The sequence below is a fragment of the Leopardus geoffroyi genome, chromosome A2 (genome assembly GCF_018350155.1).
Source record: "Leopardus geoffroyi isolate Oge1 chromosome A2, O.geoffroyi_Oge1_pat1.0, whole genome shotgun sequence".
Taxonomy (NCBI): Eukaryota; Metazoa; Chordata; class Mammalia; order Carnivora; family Felidae; genus Leopardus; species Leopardus geoffroyi.
In genome coordinates this window covers 61,017,901-61,034,471 of record NC_059331.1, presented here as the reverse complement: position 1 = coordinate 61,034,471, position 16,571 = coordinate 61,017,901, and the positions used below count along the sequence as shown (strand labels likewise).

Sequence of the window (16,571 nt, the reverse complement as noted above, 5' to 3'; positions counted from 1 at the left end):
TATGACTTCACTCATGTGAGGACTTCAAATGACAAAACAGATGAACATAAGGGAAGGGAAACAAAAATAATAAAAAACAGGGAGGGGGACAAAACAGAAGAGACTCATAAATATGGAGAACAAACTGACGTTTGATCGAGGGGTTGTGGGAGGGGGGATGGGCTAAATGCATAAGGGGCATTAAGGAATCTACTCCTGAAATCACTGTTTCACTATATGCTAATTTGGATGTAAATTTTAAAAAATAAATATAAAATTTAAAAAAATAAACAAAGAAACAAACCCTAAAAACCATACCACAATATGTAGTCAAGAGCTCCATTTTTGGTGTGTTTATCTGCTCTCCTGTTTGTTTGTTTTTGCTTTTAGAGAGGGAGAGAGTACTGTGGGCAGAGGGAGGGAAGAAGAGGGGGAGAGGGAGAGTGGGGGAGAGAGAGAGAGAGAGAGAGAGAGAGAGAGAGAGAGAGACTTTCCCATGACCTTGGGGTCATGACCTAAGCCAAAAATAAAAAGTTGGGACGATCAACCAACTGAGCCATACTGGCTCCCTGTATCTGCTCTTCTGGACCATGTATATACATGGGGACAAGACTCAGCTTTCCCTGACTCATCACAATAATGTGACATCTAGTACCTGGCAGACCTTCAATGAATATTTGAATGTTTGAATATTTGAATATTTAAATGAATGAATGAATCAATCAATCAACTGAAGGCAAGGGTGGGAATCAGGTCTCTGGGAGAAGGACTCATGACGTTGAAGATGATCTCTGTTGAAGTCAGCACTGGCCTTAGACCTCTGTTGCTACAGACACCAGATTCCACTAATGGCAAATTTTACTTGTTGAAAGAAATGGCCATGTGGCTTCCAGAAGATACCAGACTCACCTGAGGTGCAGAAAGTGGAGCATGGATTAGGCCAGTATTGTTTCATCCAGAGGGGTAGGACACCAGGTGTGCTCCACATGTGCAGGTAGGTGGAGATCCGGCTGGTCTGAATTGCCACCAGATTGCCACCAACACCTGGGAGGAGAAAAAGAATGTGGTTTCCCCCTTTTTATGCCAGTCTCTCAGTTCTGGCCCTTATTTTAAGTCTACTTCCTCCAGAAGCCTCCCTTGATTGATGTAGCACTTGGTCTCTTTTCCTTCCCTCCCACTTTACAACAGATTTTAAGGGTAAGCAAGGGCAAACTGCAAGCAAGGGTAAACTCGACCTTGTGAGTTTAGTGACAGGGTAGTAACTGTATCACCTTGACAGCTACCTCTTATGGTGAAGGAAATGTGACTGGCAAAGTAGGTTTACAATACAGATTTGTCAAGTAGAGGGAGGGAGGGGGAGTGATGGAAAGGTCTATGGGAAGATATTTTGATAAGGACCTCAAGGCTGTGGGAAGTGACAGGGATCAGATTACAGACTGGAACATCTGAGAAAATGAAAAGATTTTTTCACCTAAGGTGGAAAGGAGATGGAAGAGAAGGTGGGCAACAGCAGCAAGGGAAGAGGGGATAGCATATGCAACAGGCCTGGGGCTTATGGCTGAGACTCCCAGCTTCCACAGAGAATGGACCATGCCAAGACGACAAAGGCCATGCTGAGCTGTCTTTGCAGGGACAGGATTACAGGCTGACAGAGAAGAGCGCCTGTTCAGGACCATCTTCTTTAGAGAGTGGGCAGGCTGCCTCCATCCTGTGTCCTCAGCCCATTGGGGAATAACCCCTCATTGGGCCAGATGTGCCCCAGTGATCTCCAGAGGTAGAGACCAACAACCCTGGATGCAAAGGTCTGTGGGCAGAGGATGGCTGCAGATCTATTTTGCTCAATCCACATGATTTAAAAATCATGTGGGGAAGAGTGGATTTAAAAATGTAACGCAAATTAATTGTTAGCATTTACATAAATTGCTGGCTTCTCCTAACAAGTCAGTTCTGGCAACTCTGGACCTCCAAACTTGCCAGGCAGCAATTGGCTGGAGCTAAGCAGGCCCCTCTCCCTCCATACCAGGAACACTTTGTGCAGCATGACCTATTCCCTGCTGCTCCTTACTGCCCAGCTATTGTCATACTGGCTGAACTCATTCAACATTCTCATGTTGCCCCACAGTCATCTGAGTTGGTGACATCCAAGGAAATCTTTCCAAGCTTTAGCCTGCCTTAGCAGTTGTTGTCTTCCACATGGCCAACTCCTTGTATGATGGGCAAGCCCTGCCTCTACTGGGGCAGACCTGCTGGGTGGCCCACTGATATTCAAGGAATAGTCACCTGTGTTCCCATGGAAATGGGGAGAGGGGGTGTCCAAAGGCCTCCATAGCCTGTTTCTGCAGCCCCAGAACACCAGGGTCTGGGACCAAGCAAAGTGTGCAAAAAGCTATCACATTTGGTTCCCTCCCTGACTGGTCAGTCCCATTTACAGATCCTTATCAGAATCCAGACACAAACCAAGCTTTGGTTAAAAGAGCCCATAGGATCTAAGCCTAGAAGGGAGATCAATGAAGGGTTGGGTGGAAGACAACAGGGAATGGAGGGGATTCAGGCAAACTGGACAAACACAAGTCCTGTCTGAGTGGCAGCTGATTGTTTCCTCACCCAGAATGTAAACTCAGTATTGTCACAGTCTTGCTTTTGAAGAAGGCAGAAATCCAGATTTTTATGTGCAAAATTCTTAGTTTTAAATGTCATCAATGAATCTAAATTTAAGAAATTAGCAAACAAACATACAAACAAACCATGAGAAGCCAACACCCCAGTTCTGAAGGCCACGATCAGGTGCCAGTGAATCCTGGCTTAGATGTGCCTTCAAGGCATGAGATTTAGCTCTGTGGGACAGCTCAAGCCTCTGTGGTGACTGTGAGGAAGAGTGTGAGCTGGTGGAGCAGTGGTCAGGGCTTTCTCCCTGAGGGTCTCCTTCCATATGAGAAAAACCAGCCCGGTAGTCCCTGCCCAGCAGAAACACAGCCATGGCTCAGTTTCTAGATTCTGCCTTTGAGGGCCTGGGGCTGGAGCTCTGAAGTCACTGCTTTTCAGGTCCCACTGCCCAAGCCCTGGGGGCTAACACAGCCCAGGGGTCCCAGGTGATGGTGACTGCCAATACCTACCACATATGATGGGAGTAAATATGGCCATGCCTTGGAATTGCTGTTTAGAAATGGTTTTGTTCAAGATGAGCCCTCCAAAACTGGGGAGAGAGCAGAGGGCAAATGATTAGTTTATCCTTGTAGGGGACCTGGTACACCTCTATACAAAATGTCTTATCAGAGGCACCTGGGTGGCTCAGTCGGTTGAGAGTCTGACTTCAGCTCAGGTCGTGATCTCATTATTCTGGAGTTCGAGCCCCACGTCGGGCTATATACTGACAGCTCAGAGCCCGGGGCCTGTTTAGGATTTTCTCTCTCTCTCTCTGCCCCTCCCCCAGTCATGCTCGTTGGCTCACTCTCTCTCACAAAAATAAACAAATATTTAAAAAAAAATTTTTTTTCAAAATGTCTTACCAGTTTCCTTTCTCAGTGTAGCAAACACTTTCCTGACCCCTACACAAAATATCTGATATAGACAGGCTGGTATCCACAGTGTCCTCTCCACCACGCACATGGTTCTCCACCTCTATTCTGAGCCTCAGCTGTTCCAGAAGGCCCATCAGATAATGTTAGCCCATTAAAAACAAGTTACAAACTCTCTGAGGCCACGTAGCTGGCTGGACTCTCCCATGTGACAGCTCATGTACCACAACTGAACTGCTACTTTCCTGAGCAGTAAATGGAACCTGCATGAGAATCTGCTTCTGCTCCTTGTTCTCAGAGATGCTGCAATAAGACCTTGCTCCTACCAGCCCCTGGAGTTCAGCAAAGACTGCCCTGCTCCTACAGTCCTGGCAAAGTTGGATCAGTTCATAAGAGGAGCCCAGGAGCTTTCTGGAATCAAAGACACCTGGACCATAAGCACTTCTCCCTAAGATTCAAAGTTTGGAAAGCACCCCAGAAAGCACTGGGGTGGTGATCATCCAGGTCTACTAACAGAAAGGGCTCTGGAGAGTGAGGTTCAAGGGTGGAAGACCTGAGCTCAGCTGAAGGCCCAAGGGCCCAGGGGGACGAATCCCTCAGCCCCACTAGGTCCCACCAGCAGCCATGCTGTGGAAATGGTATCCACAGAGCCATCACTGTAGGGCCAGGTGAGGGACCCCCTGAAGCCTAAGCAGGGGAACTCTGGCAGCAGGGATGGGGGAGACAGGTGTCCTGCAGTGCCACGAGGGGACAAGAGGTCCTGGCATCAGTGTGTTCATCTGATGTTTCCAGGTTCAGTTCTTCCTGGCTCTGATACTCCTGCAGTGGTAAACAGGACTGCCTCTCAGAATAAGACCTAAGGTTCTTGGTGAGAGGGAAAGAGATGAAGAACAAAGAGGTATGACTCAACAACTGGCACCGGGACTTAGTGAAGGAGCCCACAGCAATGATTCCCTCCAACCATGATCAGCCAGAAAATGATTTAAACCCACACGATTTACATCCTCACCCTGGAGGCTTGGTGGCCTCAGGTCACTCTCCCTGTCTGCAGAGGCCAGACAGGGGTGGCATGGAGAGCAAAGGGGTGGTGGCAGCCCTCACTCATGCGCACCTGCTGATGACCATCGCTAGAATAATTGGGAACCACCCGAACTTCAGGATCCTCATGATGGGCGGGTTCTGCTTGACAATGAGGACCCACAAGGGGATCAGGGCCGTGAAGCTGATACAGACCAGCAGCGTCAGGTATCGATTATCTGGGAGGAGAGAGAGAGAGAGAGAGAGAGAGAGAGAGAGAGAGAGACAGACAGACAGACAGTGTGAGTGCCAGGGCACATGAGCATGGACTGTGGGGCCACAGTCTGGGCTGCAATGATTAGAGGTGGGCTTGGAGCTGAGGAGATGCTTCTGTCTCCGGCAGTTTAGGGTGGACAACCTACCATACTTCTAGAGATTTTGTCCATGTTATTAAGCAACTGGAAAAGCTCCTCTTTATCCTCAATTCCTGTCACAAGCCCCTTTACTTCTCTTTTTTGCTATTTTCCTGACATACATAACCTCTCCCATCTCCTTCCACCTCAACCTATTATTATTATTATTATTATTATTAATGGTTACATTTATGGGATTGTGTCCACAGGCCAGCACTGTGCCCAGCACCTTATGAGCACAAACTCATGTCATGTTCTCCATTCCCCCTCAGATGGGCATAGGAGAGACTACAGCATGAAGAGGTGGCCCACCAGCACCCAAGCCAGCATGCAGACATCAGGGCTACAGCCAGAGTTGGTTAATGATGCCAATCTGCTCCTGGCTGAGGCCAGCCTAAGGTGGCCTCCCCAGCATCTATGGGTCCCTCAGGGCTCAGACCACACCCAGCTTTGCAGCTACTTATGCCCCTGTGTCATCTTCTCTGCTGGTTGGAGCCAGCAGAACTCTGACGGTTCTGGGACACCTGACTGTTCCTGGAGCCAGGTCAGGGCCCCACATACCATCATTCTCACTCACTCCCTTCTTCCCTTATATTTTGTGTGTCACCTTCCCAATCACTCCAAACAAGACGCCAGCTTTCTCTAGAGCTATCCTCTCACCCCCAGCCCCACCTCTAAAGGACAGGCTCAGGTGATGCACAGTCCTCTGCCAAGTGGACCCCAGCACGCAGAGGTGTGCAGGTAGGTCTGTGCCCCACATCCCATTTCTCTGAGCAGCATCATTAGGAGGACCCCTCCCCTCTTGTCTTTCTCTGCACTAAACAATCATGGTTCATTCCTCTGCCATAGGGAGGCCCGTCTCCTTGGGCAGCTACATGGAAGCACAGGCCACAGGTGCTCAACTTGGACTACAGACAAAGTAACTCATCATGGAAGGGGCCAGCCTCTTCGCCATCCCAGGAGGAGGGAGACAGGCCCAGGAAGCTCTAAGCAAGTCTCAAAAGCTCTAGGAAGCAGCAGCCTACAGGAGTGCTGCTTTTAGGACATTTTTTCAGTCTGATTTTTCTAGAATGATTCAGGAGCCCTGGCAGAGGCTCCACTTCATATTTTCCCACCACCATGATGAGTACTTCCCCCACACATGGCTTGTCTTCCCAACTACACTGACAGGTGACAGACTCAACAGCTCATTTTTCATCAGTGAAGATTTATCTCATATGTGCCAGGCCCAGTGAACCTGTAAGTGCACCCAAGATAAATTCAGTCTAATTTGAGGGACGGACAACCCAATAATGATTCAACAGCTACTAAGTCATGTGTTGCAACATGCACAGTAGGGCAGAGAAGAAGGGTCTGGAAACACCAGTGACCCAAATTTGTTTTATAAGTAAGACTCGATTAACCAACCCACACACAAGTCTTGTTTTAAATTCACTATGGTTTAAAGATAAAATTAGGTCATCTTATCATTAGATCTTCATTGCCACTTACAGGAACTTTGAGGATCTGCCAACCATCAAACAGTATTGGTGGCAGGCAGTTCCTGGGGTGACAAGGAGCTGGTCCCAGAGCTGAGAGGGAGAGGGTCTCAATGCCCGGACACACTAAATCACAGGTATTCTGTCAGTCTGCTTCAGCTGCGAGCATGTAAGCACTGGGTGATTTCTCTTGCTCCGGAGTCTGAGTTCCCACAGGGCAACGATAAGCCAGAGCTTCGCTGTGTCTGCGCCTGTGTCTAGGTATTTCCTCCAAATAAGTGTCACCACATTCCCCACTGCTGTCCACCATCTTCTTCACTGTCCACTCCACTCACTGATGCCACCTGCCCCCAGGTACTTGGGGTTATGACCATGCACAGAATCAACACTTACTAGATCCAAACAATTGTGGGCAGCCAGCTTAGGTGGAAAGCAAAAACTGTGATGCTCAGAGGGGAGTAGTCAGCAGGTGAGAACCATCTGGGGAAGGGAGATGCTACCTGTCTACAATTCCCAGGGCAGAACATGTTCAGTGTGCCCCCAGGGCAGATCTAGGGAGACCCCTGGTGGAGTCAGAGCCTCTGGCCACAAGGGTCTGTCATACAAGAGGTGTGAATGCCTTCCTTGGCTGATGACCAGGGCACTGGGCCACCTTCTGAGGAGACCTGGGCTTTTCCTGCCTCACACCAGCAGGGAGAGCATATGCTGCTGCCCATGGCTATGACATGCCTCCTTGGGAGTCCCTTCCCAGCTGGTTTGTATGTGTCTGGTGTGACACATGCCTTACCCATGGAGGGTCTGTTAACCTATGAGGGCGCACTGAAGTGGCCAGGCCATCCTCTGGCCCTCCCTGGTCTCCTTGCATACCCCTGCCCTAAGGTGGAGACTGAACTTATCTGCTGACTTGAGTGGATGGGAGAGCTTGCTGTTTGCTGACATTGGACCCAGCCTTGTTCGTGTGCCCCACCTCAAGGGGTACCTCTTACCTTTGTGTTTATAGAAGAAGCTGCTAACAAAGGCCAGGATGGACAATGTGATGAGGTCTCCCAGGCTGGCAGCAATGGGCGTGGCAATGTTGTCTGGATTGACCCCAAGCTTCCGAGCACCAATTACTATGCAGACCATCAGCATTCCTGCAGGAAGGTGGCAGAAGAAACTCAAAGCACAGGATGAGAAAGTGGTCGGGAGGCTGCTCAGTAACTTGCTTCTATCCACACAGCCCTTCCCTGGAGCCAGGCTGCCCTAACACTCAGTTTCCCCACTATGCTGAAGCCTGAGAAGGCTGCAGTAGGGTGGACCCTGCGACTTGCGGGCGTGGTGTTAAGCAGCCTGAAAGCTTTGATGATACACTCAAACCCATGGGGGAGACAGCAGGGAGGTGGTTCCTGGGCTCCCAAACCAGAAACTACAGATGTGAAGCTCACAGCTGCTCCCTGACAGGAAGAGGACTCCAAAACCGCTCTGAGCAACAGAGCCCCAGGGGCAGAGTACAGCCTCTTGTGTCTGTCGGGGTCCCTGGGGACACAGGTGCCACAGTGGGATTAGCCACATGAGAGGTTTGTTAGGGACAAAGCCTGTGAGGAGGAATGGGGGGCCACAGGGGTGTTGGGAGAGCCACGAGATGGCATGTAGGCCACCCGCAGTGGGAGACAGGAAGGCAGGCAGGGGAAGCACATGCAGACTACAGCACAGCATTGTCAGCGGGTCCACATCTCTGGGGAACAGGCCCATCTCAGGATCCTGGCAGGGCCACCACTGGGCGAAGGCAGCAGGTAACCTCTAACAGCGGGGAGTGGGGATAAATTTTTGGGTATAGCACTGGAAACCCGAGAGACACATTCTTGTGGCCTCTATACCTCCCTGGGTCCTATTTTGTGTTCTGACTCTGTGTTCTGAGATGACTGTCACATGCAATCTTCCAGCCCCCGTCTACTGCCTAGGACTTAATCCAACAGCATTGGGGGCTCCCGGGTGGCTCAGTCAGTTAAGCGTCCAACTCTTGGTTTTGACTCAGGTTGTGATCTCATGGTTTGTGGGGTCAAGCCCCATGTCAGGCTCTGTGATGACAGCATGGAGCTGCCTGGGATTCTCTCTCTTTCTCCCTCTCCCTCTACCCCTCCCCTGCTTAAGCTTGTACCACTCACTCTTTCTTTCTCTCAAAATAAATAAATAAACATTTTTTAAAAAGACACATTTTATCTTGGCTCTTGGTGTTTTAATACTTTACTCACTACTCTGTAACTCTAAATATAATTAGAATTATCACCTCAAGGCCTACTAACACTGCTGCCACTGGCCACAGTTTGTGCCCTATTTTGTGACCAGGTCATAGCTACTTTATCTCTTTTGAAATGCCAGTTCTAAGTGAGGTTGAGTCTGTGTGGCTGGTGGTCTGGTGAAAAATAGGGACTACATAGAAACCACCAGTTTGAGAGAACTTATTAAAAACCACCACCACCACCTGGCTTTACAGCAGTCATGCTTAGGTCACACTATGAGCCACAGCCATGCTCCTCAACTTCTACACATCTTTGGACAACCCAGTTTATGTCCATGCTGCTGAACTTCACCCCTCAACTATGCTTCACTTTCCTCATCTGGAAAATGGGGAGCTAGGAATGACATTCTCGACAAGACTCCACAGGAACAGGGCTGGCCTCTGGAATCACCGGATTGTGTTGTTTTCAGAGACTTCATATCAAGTATCTCTTGGGCTCTATTTCTCCACAAGGTGTGGCATACTCATTCTTCTCTTCCCTTGGACAGACTGAGTGATGGCGCCCTAGCCCCTGCCCCATGTGCACAGGCACAGGTACATGACCAGGAGCCGTCTGCCCAGGGAAGTGCAGTTTATGAATTTGCTCCTGGGTTTCTGCACTCTTACCCTCCATCCCGATTATATACACTAGCACAGGAAGGAAGAGAAACCACTAAATAACCCGCCACATTATCCTTACAGAGAGCTGAGCTCAAAGGTGTTTCATGAGCAGATGAAGAACAGAAGAGTAAATGCAAATCCAATTCCCAGTTAGCAATTATTCCTTCTTATACGTGCACATTGTTTGCGAGAGACACTCAGACATGCAGTCCAGAAGAGAACCAAAATGAAGTCCACTCATTCAGCAAACATTTGGCAGCTGGTAATATGCCTATTTTAGGTGTTGAAAATAGCCATCAGGTCTGGGCTCATACAGTAAATGCTTGTTGGGTGGAGGGACAGCACACAAGTAAGTGAACAAGCATTTGAAGTAAAAAAACAGGACATGAAAAGAAAGCAGGACTATGAATGCGGGCGTGATGCTAGGGAGCTGATCAGAGAGGCTTCAAAAAGGAGACACTTGCACTTAGCTAAAATTTGCTATTTGCGCCTTTCGGGGAAGATGGCAGCGTAGGAGGACGCTGGGCTCACTGCGCGTCCTGCTGATCACTTAGATTCCACCTACATCTGCCTAACTAACCCAGAAAACCACCAGAAGACTAGCAGAACGGAGTATCTGGACCCCAGCGCAGACGAGAGGCCCACGGAAGAGGGTAGGAAGGGCGGAGAGGCAGTGCGCGCTGCACGGACTGGCGGGAGGGAGCCGGGGCAGAGGGGCGGCCCGCTGGCCAAGCAGAGCCCCCGAGTCTGGCTTGCAAAAGCGGAGGGGCCAGACAGAGTGTGTTCCGACAGCAAGCGGACTTAGCACCTAGGAGGTCATAAGTTAACAACTCTGCTTGGAAAGTGGGAAGGCTGGAGGACAAAGGGAGGGAGAGTTGCTGAGCCCCAGGACGACAGAGCTCAGTCTGATGGGGAACAAATGCGCTCGCCAGCGCCATCTCCCTCACCCATCCCCCAGCCAAAATCCCAAAGGGAACCAGTTCCTGCCAGGGAACTTGCTCGCTCAGTGCAAATACCCAACACTGTGCTTCTGCGAAACCACCCCTCCAGCAGCGGGTCTGACTCCCTCCAGCTGCCACAGGGCCCCTCCTGAAGTGGATCACCTAAGGAGAAGTGAGCTGAGCCTGACCCTCCTGCCCCTGTGCACCTTGCCTACCCACCCCAGCTAATACGCCAGATCCCCAGCACCACAAGCCTGGCAGTGTGCAAGTAGCCCAGACGGGCCACACCACCCCACAGTGAATCCCGCCCCTAGGAGAGGGGAAGAGAAGGCACACACCAGTCTGACTGTGGCCCCAGCGGTGGGCTGGTGCAGACATCAGGTCTGACTGTGGCTCCGCCCACCAGCTGCAGTTATACACCACAGCACAGGGGAAGTGCCCTGCAGGTCCGCACCACCCCAGGGACTATCCAAAATGACCAAATGGAAGAATTCCCCTCAGAAGAATCTCCAGGAAATAACAACAGCTAATGAACTGATCAAAAAGGATTTAAATAACATAACAGAAAGTGAATTTAGAATAATAGTCATAAAATTAATCACTGGGCTTGAAAACAGTATAGAGGACAGTAGAGAATCTCTTGCTACAGAGATCAAGGGACTCAGGAACAGTCACGAGGAGCTGAAAAACGCTTTAAACGAAATGCAAAACAAACTGGAAACCACAACAGCTCGGATTGAAGAGGCAGAGGAGAGAATAGGTGAACTAGAAGATAAAGTTATGGAAAAAGGAAGCTGAGAAAAAGAGAGATAAAAAAATCCAGGAGTATGAGGGGAAAATTAGAGAACTAAGTGATACACTAAAAAGAAATAATATACGCATAATAGGTACCCCAGAGGAGGAAGAGAGAGGGAAAGGTGCTGAAGGGGTACTTGAAGAAATAATAGCTGAGAACTTCCCTGAACTGGGGAAGGAAAAAGGCATTGAAATCCAAGAGGCACAGAGAACTCCCTTCAGACGTAACTTGAATCGATCTTCTGCACGACATATCATAGTGAAACTGGCAAAATACAAGGATAAAGAGAAAATTCTGAAAGCAGCAAGGGGTAAACATGCCCTAACATATAAAGGGAGACCTATAAGACTTGTGACTGATCTCTCTTTTGAAACTTGGCAGGCCAGAAAGGATTGGCAGGAGATCTTTAATTTGCAAACAGGAAAAATATGCAGCCGAGAATCCTTTATCCAGCAAGTTTGTCACTTAGAATAGAAGGAGAGATAAAGGTCTTCCCAAACAAACAAAAACTGAAGAAATTTGTCACCACTAAACCATCCCTACAAGAGATCCTAAGGGATCCTGTGAGACAAAGTACCAGAGACATCACTACAAGCATAAATCATACAGACATCACAATGACTCTAAACCCGTATCTTTCTCTAATAACACTGAATGTAAATGGATTAAATGCACCAACCAAAAGACATAGAGTATCAGAATGGATAAAAAAACAAGACCCATCTATTTGCTGTCTACAAGAGACTCATTTTAGACCTGAGGACATCTTTGGATTGAGAGTGAGGGGATGGAGAACTATTTATCATGCTACCGGAAGCCAAAAGAAAGCTGGAGTAGCCATACTTATATCAGACAAACTAGACTTTAAATTAAAGGCTGTAACAAGAGATGAAGAAGGGCATTATATAATAATTACAGGGTCTATCCACCAGGAAGAGCTAATAATTATAAATGTCTATGTGCCGAATACCAGAGCCCCCAAATATATAAAACAATTATTCACAAACATAAGCAACCTTATTGATAAGAATGTGGTAATTGCAGGGGACTTTAACACTCCACTTACAGAAATGGATAGATCATCTAGACACATGGTCAATAAAGAAACAAGGGCCTTGAATGACACATTGGATCAGATGGACTTGACAGATATATTTAGAACTCTGCATCCCAAAGCAACAGAATATACTTTCTTCTCGAGTGCACATGGAACATTCTCCAAGATAGATCATATACTGGGTCACAAAACAGCCCTTCATAAGTATACAAGAATTGAAATTATACCATGCATACTTTCAGACCACAATGCTATGAAGCTTGAAATCAACCACAGGAAAAAGTCTGGAAAACCTCCAAAACCATGGAGGTTAAAGAACACCCTACTAAAGAATGAGTGGGTCAACCAGGCAATTAGAGAAGAAATAAAAAAATATATGGAAACAAACGAAAATGAAAATACAACAATCCAAACACTTTGGGATGCAGCGAAGGCAGTCCTGAGAGGAAAATACATCACAATCCAGGCCTATCTCAAGAAACAAGAAAAATCCCAAATACAAAATCTAACAGCACACCTAAAGGAAATAGAAGCAGAACAGCAAAGGCAGCCTAAACCCAGCAGAGGAAGAGAAATAATAAAGATCAGAGCAGAAAAAAATAATATAGAATCTAAAAAAACTGTAGAGCAGATCAACGAAACCAAGAGTTGGTTTTTTGAAAAAATTAACATAATTGACAAACCTCTAGCCAGGCTTCTCCAAAAGAAAAGGGAGATGACCCAAATAGATAAAATCATGAATGAAAATGGAACTATTACAACCAATCCCTCAGAGATACAAACAATTATCAGGGAATACTATGAAAAATTATATGCCAACAAATTGGACAACCTGGAAAAAATGGACAAATTCCTAAACACCCACACTCTTCCAAAACTCAATCAGGAGGAAATAGAAAGGTTGAACAAACACATAACCAGCGAAGAAACTGAAACGGTTATCAAAAATCTCCCAACAAATAAGAGTCCAGGATCAGATGGCTTCCCAGGGGAGTTCTTCCAGACGTTTAAAGCAGAGATAATACCTATCCTTCTCAAGCTATTCCAAGAAATAGAAAGGGAAGGAAAACTTCCAGACTCATTCTATGAAGCCAGTGTTACTTTGATTCCTAAACCAGACAGAGACCCAGTAAAAAAAGAGAACTACAGGCCAATATCGCTGATGAATATGGATGCAAAAATTCTCAATAAGATACAAGCAAATCAAATTCAACAGCATATAAAAAGAATTATTCACCATGATCAAGTGGGATTCATTCCTGGGATGCAGGGCTGGTTCAACGTTCGCAAATCAATCAACGTGATACATCACATTAATAAAAGAAAAGAACCATATGATCCTGTCAATCGATGCAGAAAAGGGTTTGACAAAATCCAGCACCCTTTCTTAATAAAAACCCTTGGGAAAGTCTGGATAGAAGGAACATACTTAAACATCATAAAAGCCATTTATGAAAAGCCCACAGCTAACATCATCCTCGATGGGGAAAAACTGAGAGCTTTTTCCCTGAGATCAGGAACATGACAGGGATGCCCACTCTCACCGCTGTTGTTTAACATAGTGTTGGAAGTGCTAGCATCAGCAATCAGACAACAAAAGGAAATCAAAGGCATCCAAATTGGCAAAGATGAAGTCAAGCTTTCACTTTTTGCAGATGACATGATATTATACATGGAAAATCCGATAGACTCCACCAAAAGTCTGCTAGAACTGATACATGAATTCAGCAAAGTTGCAGGATACAAAATCAATGTACAGAAATCAGTTGCATTCTTATACACTAACAATGAAGCAACAGAAAGACAAAAGAAACTGATCCGATTCACAATTGCACCAAGAAGCATAAAATACCTAGGGACAAATCTAACCAAAGATGTAAAAGATCTGTATGCTGAAAACTATAGAAAGCTTATGAAGGAAATTGAAGAAGATATAAAGAAATGGAAAGACATTCCCTGCTCATGGATTGGAAGAATAAATATTGTCAAAATGTCAATACTACCCAAAGCTATCTACACATTCAATGCAATCCCAATCAAAATTGCACCAGCATTCTGCTCGAAACTAGAATAAGCAATCCTAAAATTCATATGGAACCACAAAAGGCCCCGAATAGCCAAAGTAATTTTGAAGAAGAAGACCAAAGCGGGAGGCATCACAATACTAGACTTTAGCTTCTACTACAAAGCTGTAATCATCAAGACAGCATGGTATTGGCACAAAAACAGACACATAGACCAACGGAATAGAATAGAAACCCCAGAACTAGACCCACAAACATATGGCCAACTAATCTTTGACAAAGCAGGAAAGAACATCCAATGGAAAAAAGACAGTCGCTTTAACAAATGGTACTGGGAGAACTGGACAGCAACATGCAGAGGGTTGAAACTAGACCACTTTCTCACATCATTCACAAAAATAAACTCAAAATGGAAAAAGGACCTGAATGTGAGACAGGAAACCATCAAAACCCTAGAGGAGAAAGCAGAAAAAGACCTCTCTGACCTCAGCCGTAGCAATCTCTTACTTGACACATCCCCAAACGCAAGGGAATTAAAAGCAGAAATGAACTCTGGGAACTTATGAAGATCAAAAGCTTCTGTACACCAAAGGAAACAACCAACAAAACTAAAAGGCAACCAACGGAATGGGAAAAGATATTTGCAAATGACATATCGGACAAAGGGCTAGTATCCAAAATCTATAAAGGGCTCACCAAACTCCACACCCGAAAAACAAATAACCCAGTGAAGAAACGGGCAGAAAACATGAATAGACACTTCTCTAAAGAAGACATCCGGATGGCCAACAGGCACATGAAAAGATGCTCAACATCGCTCCTTATCAGGGAAATACAAATCAAAACCACACTCAGATATCACCTCACGCCAGTCAGAGTGGCCAAAATGAACAAATCAGGAGACTATAGATGCTGGAGAGGATGTGGAGAAACGGGAACCCTCTTGCACTGGTCGTGGGAATGCAAATTGGTGCAGCCACTCTGGAAAACAGTGTGGAGGTTCCTCAGAAAATTAAAAAATAGACCTACCCTATGACCCAGCAATAGCACTGCTAGGAATTTACCCAAGGGATACAGGAGTACTGATGCATAGGGGCACTTGTACCCCAATGTTTATAGCAGCACTCTCAACAATAGCCAAATTATGGAAAGAGCCTAAATGTCCATCAACTGATGAATGGATAAAGACATTGTGGTTTATATACACAATGGAGTACTACATAGCAATGAGAAAGAATGAAATATGGCCCTTTGTAGCAACGTGGATGGAACTGGAGAGTGTGATGCTAAGTGAAATAAGCCATACAGAGAAAGACAGATACCATATGTTTTCACTCTTATGTGGATCCTGAGAAACTTAACAAAAACCCATGGAGGAGGGGAAGGAAAAAAAAAAAAAAAAAGAGGTTAGAGTGGGAGAGAGCCAAAGCATAAGAGACTCTTAAAAACTGAGAACAAACTGAGGGTGGATGGGGGGTGGGAGGGAGGGGAGGGTGGATGATGGGTATTGAGGAGGGCACCTCTTGGGATGAGCACTGGGTGTTGTATGGAAATCAATTTGACAATAAATTTCATATACCGAAAAACAAACAAACAAACAAACAAACAAAAAATTTGCTATGTGCTTGCATACTGATGTCTCACCCCTAACCAGAACATACACATCACAAAACAGTACAGTTACTCACCAGTGCATCCCCTCCACTGCACCAGTGCCAGGCACACAGTAGACACTCAGTAAGTACTGAGGAAGGAGTGAATGGGGGGACATTCTATGGTAATTGCATGGCAACCGTGGTTGCCCCTGAAATGGGTGAGCTCCCTGAAGACAGGGTAGTTTGTCACTCCTTGTGTGTTCCACCTTCTGCAGACATGGAGGAAGCATCTGATGCATGGCAGGGGGTGTGACAGGAGCAGAATAGGAGAAGCCCTATTCTAACAAGGCACCTCTCTGAGGAGCTGACATTCTAGCAAAGGGGTGAGACAGAAAAGAATGAAGAAAATGAAGTGAACAATTGCAGATGTTTATAAGTGCTCAATAAGGAAAACAGGTGCAGAGTGCAGAAGAGCATGTCAGCAGCTGGGAAGAAGGACGGAGGGCAGAACTTGAGTGAGTCAGAAAAGACCTCTCTGCCGAGATGAAATTGAGGCTAATGCTAGAGTCTTGCTCCCTACAAGACTGCAGATGCCAGAATCTTCCACAGGCCCATTCGCAAGCTGTGCTCAAGTAACATTTAAAGACTGACTGACTGAATGAGTGAATGAATGGATGGAGAATGGATGAACAGATGAATGTGTCCACTGAGCAAAGGCCAGTTCTCTGAACAAGCAGAGGGAAGAGAAATGGAGTCAGCAGCTCACTCCTGCACACATACATTGCCTAGGAAAGGACTCATTGTCCTCCTTGCCCATCCATAAGGTAGGGCTTGGAGATTTAACTAACAGGCTCTCCCCCACCCTCTGGCAGGACACG

The 16,571-nt window shown here is 46.6% G+C and overlaps 1 protein-coding gene across 13 annotated transcripts in view; it reads right to left on the bottom strand.

Annotated features, from left to right (window-relative positions):
• Positions 1-16,571, bottom strand: part of LOC123606126 (solute carrier family 41 member 3-like) — a 222,963-nt gene that overhangs the window by 134,991 nt on the left and 71,401 nt on the right. For 12 of the 13 annotated variants that reach the window (XM_045494080.1, XM_045494085.1, XM_045494090.1 and 9 more), the window contains 4 exons: positions 7,389-7,535; positions 4,606-4,750; positions 3,093-3,172; positions 889-1,023 (listed from right to left, as the gene is read on the bottom strand). In XM_045494080.1, the coding sequence (XP_045350036.1) occupies positions 889-1,023; positions 3,093-3,172; positions 4,606-4,750; positions 7,389-7,535 (507 nt within the window). The remainder of the gene's footprint in view (positions 1-888; positions 1,024-3,092; positions 3,173-4,605; positions 4,751-7,388; positions 7,536-16,571) is intronic. The other variant, XM_045494087.1, reaches the window with a different exon arrangement.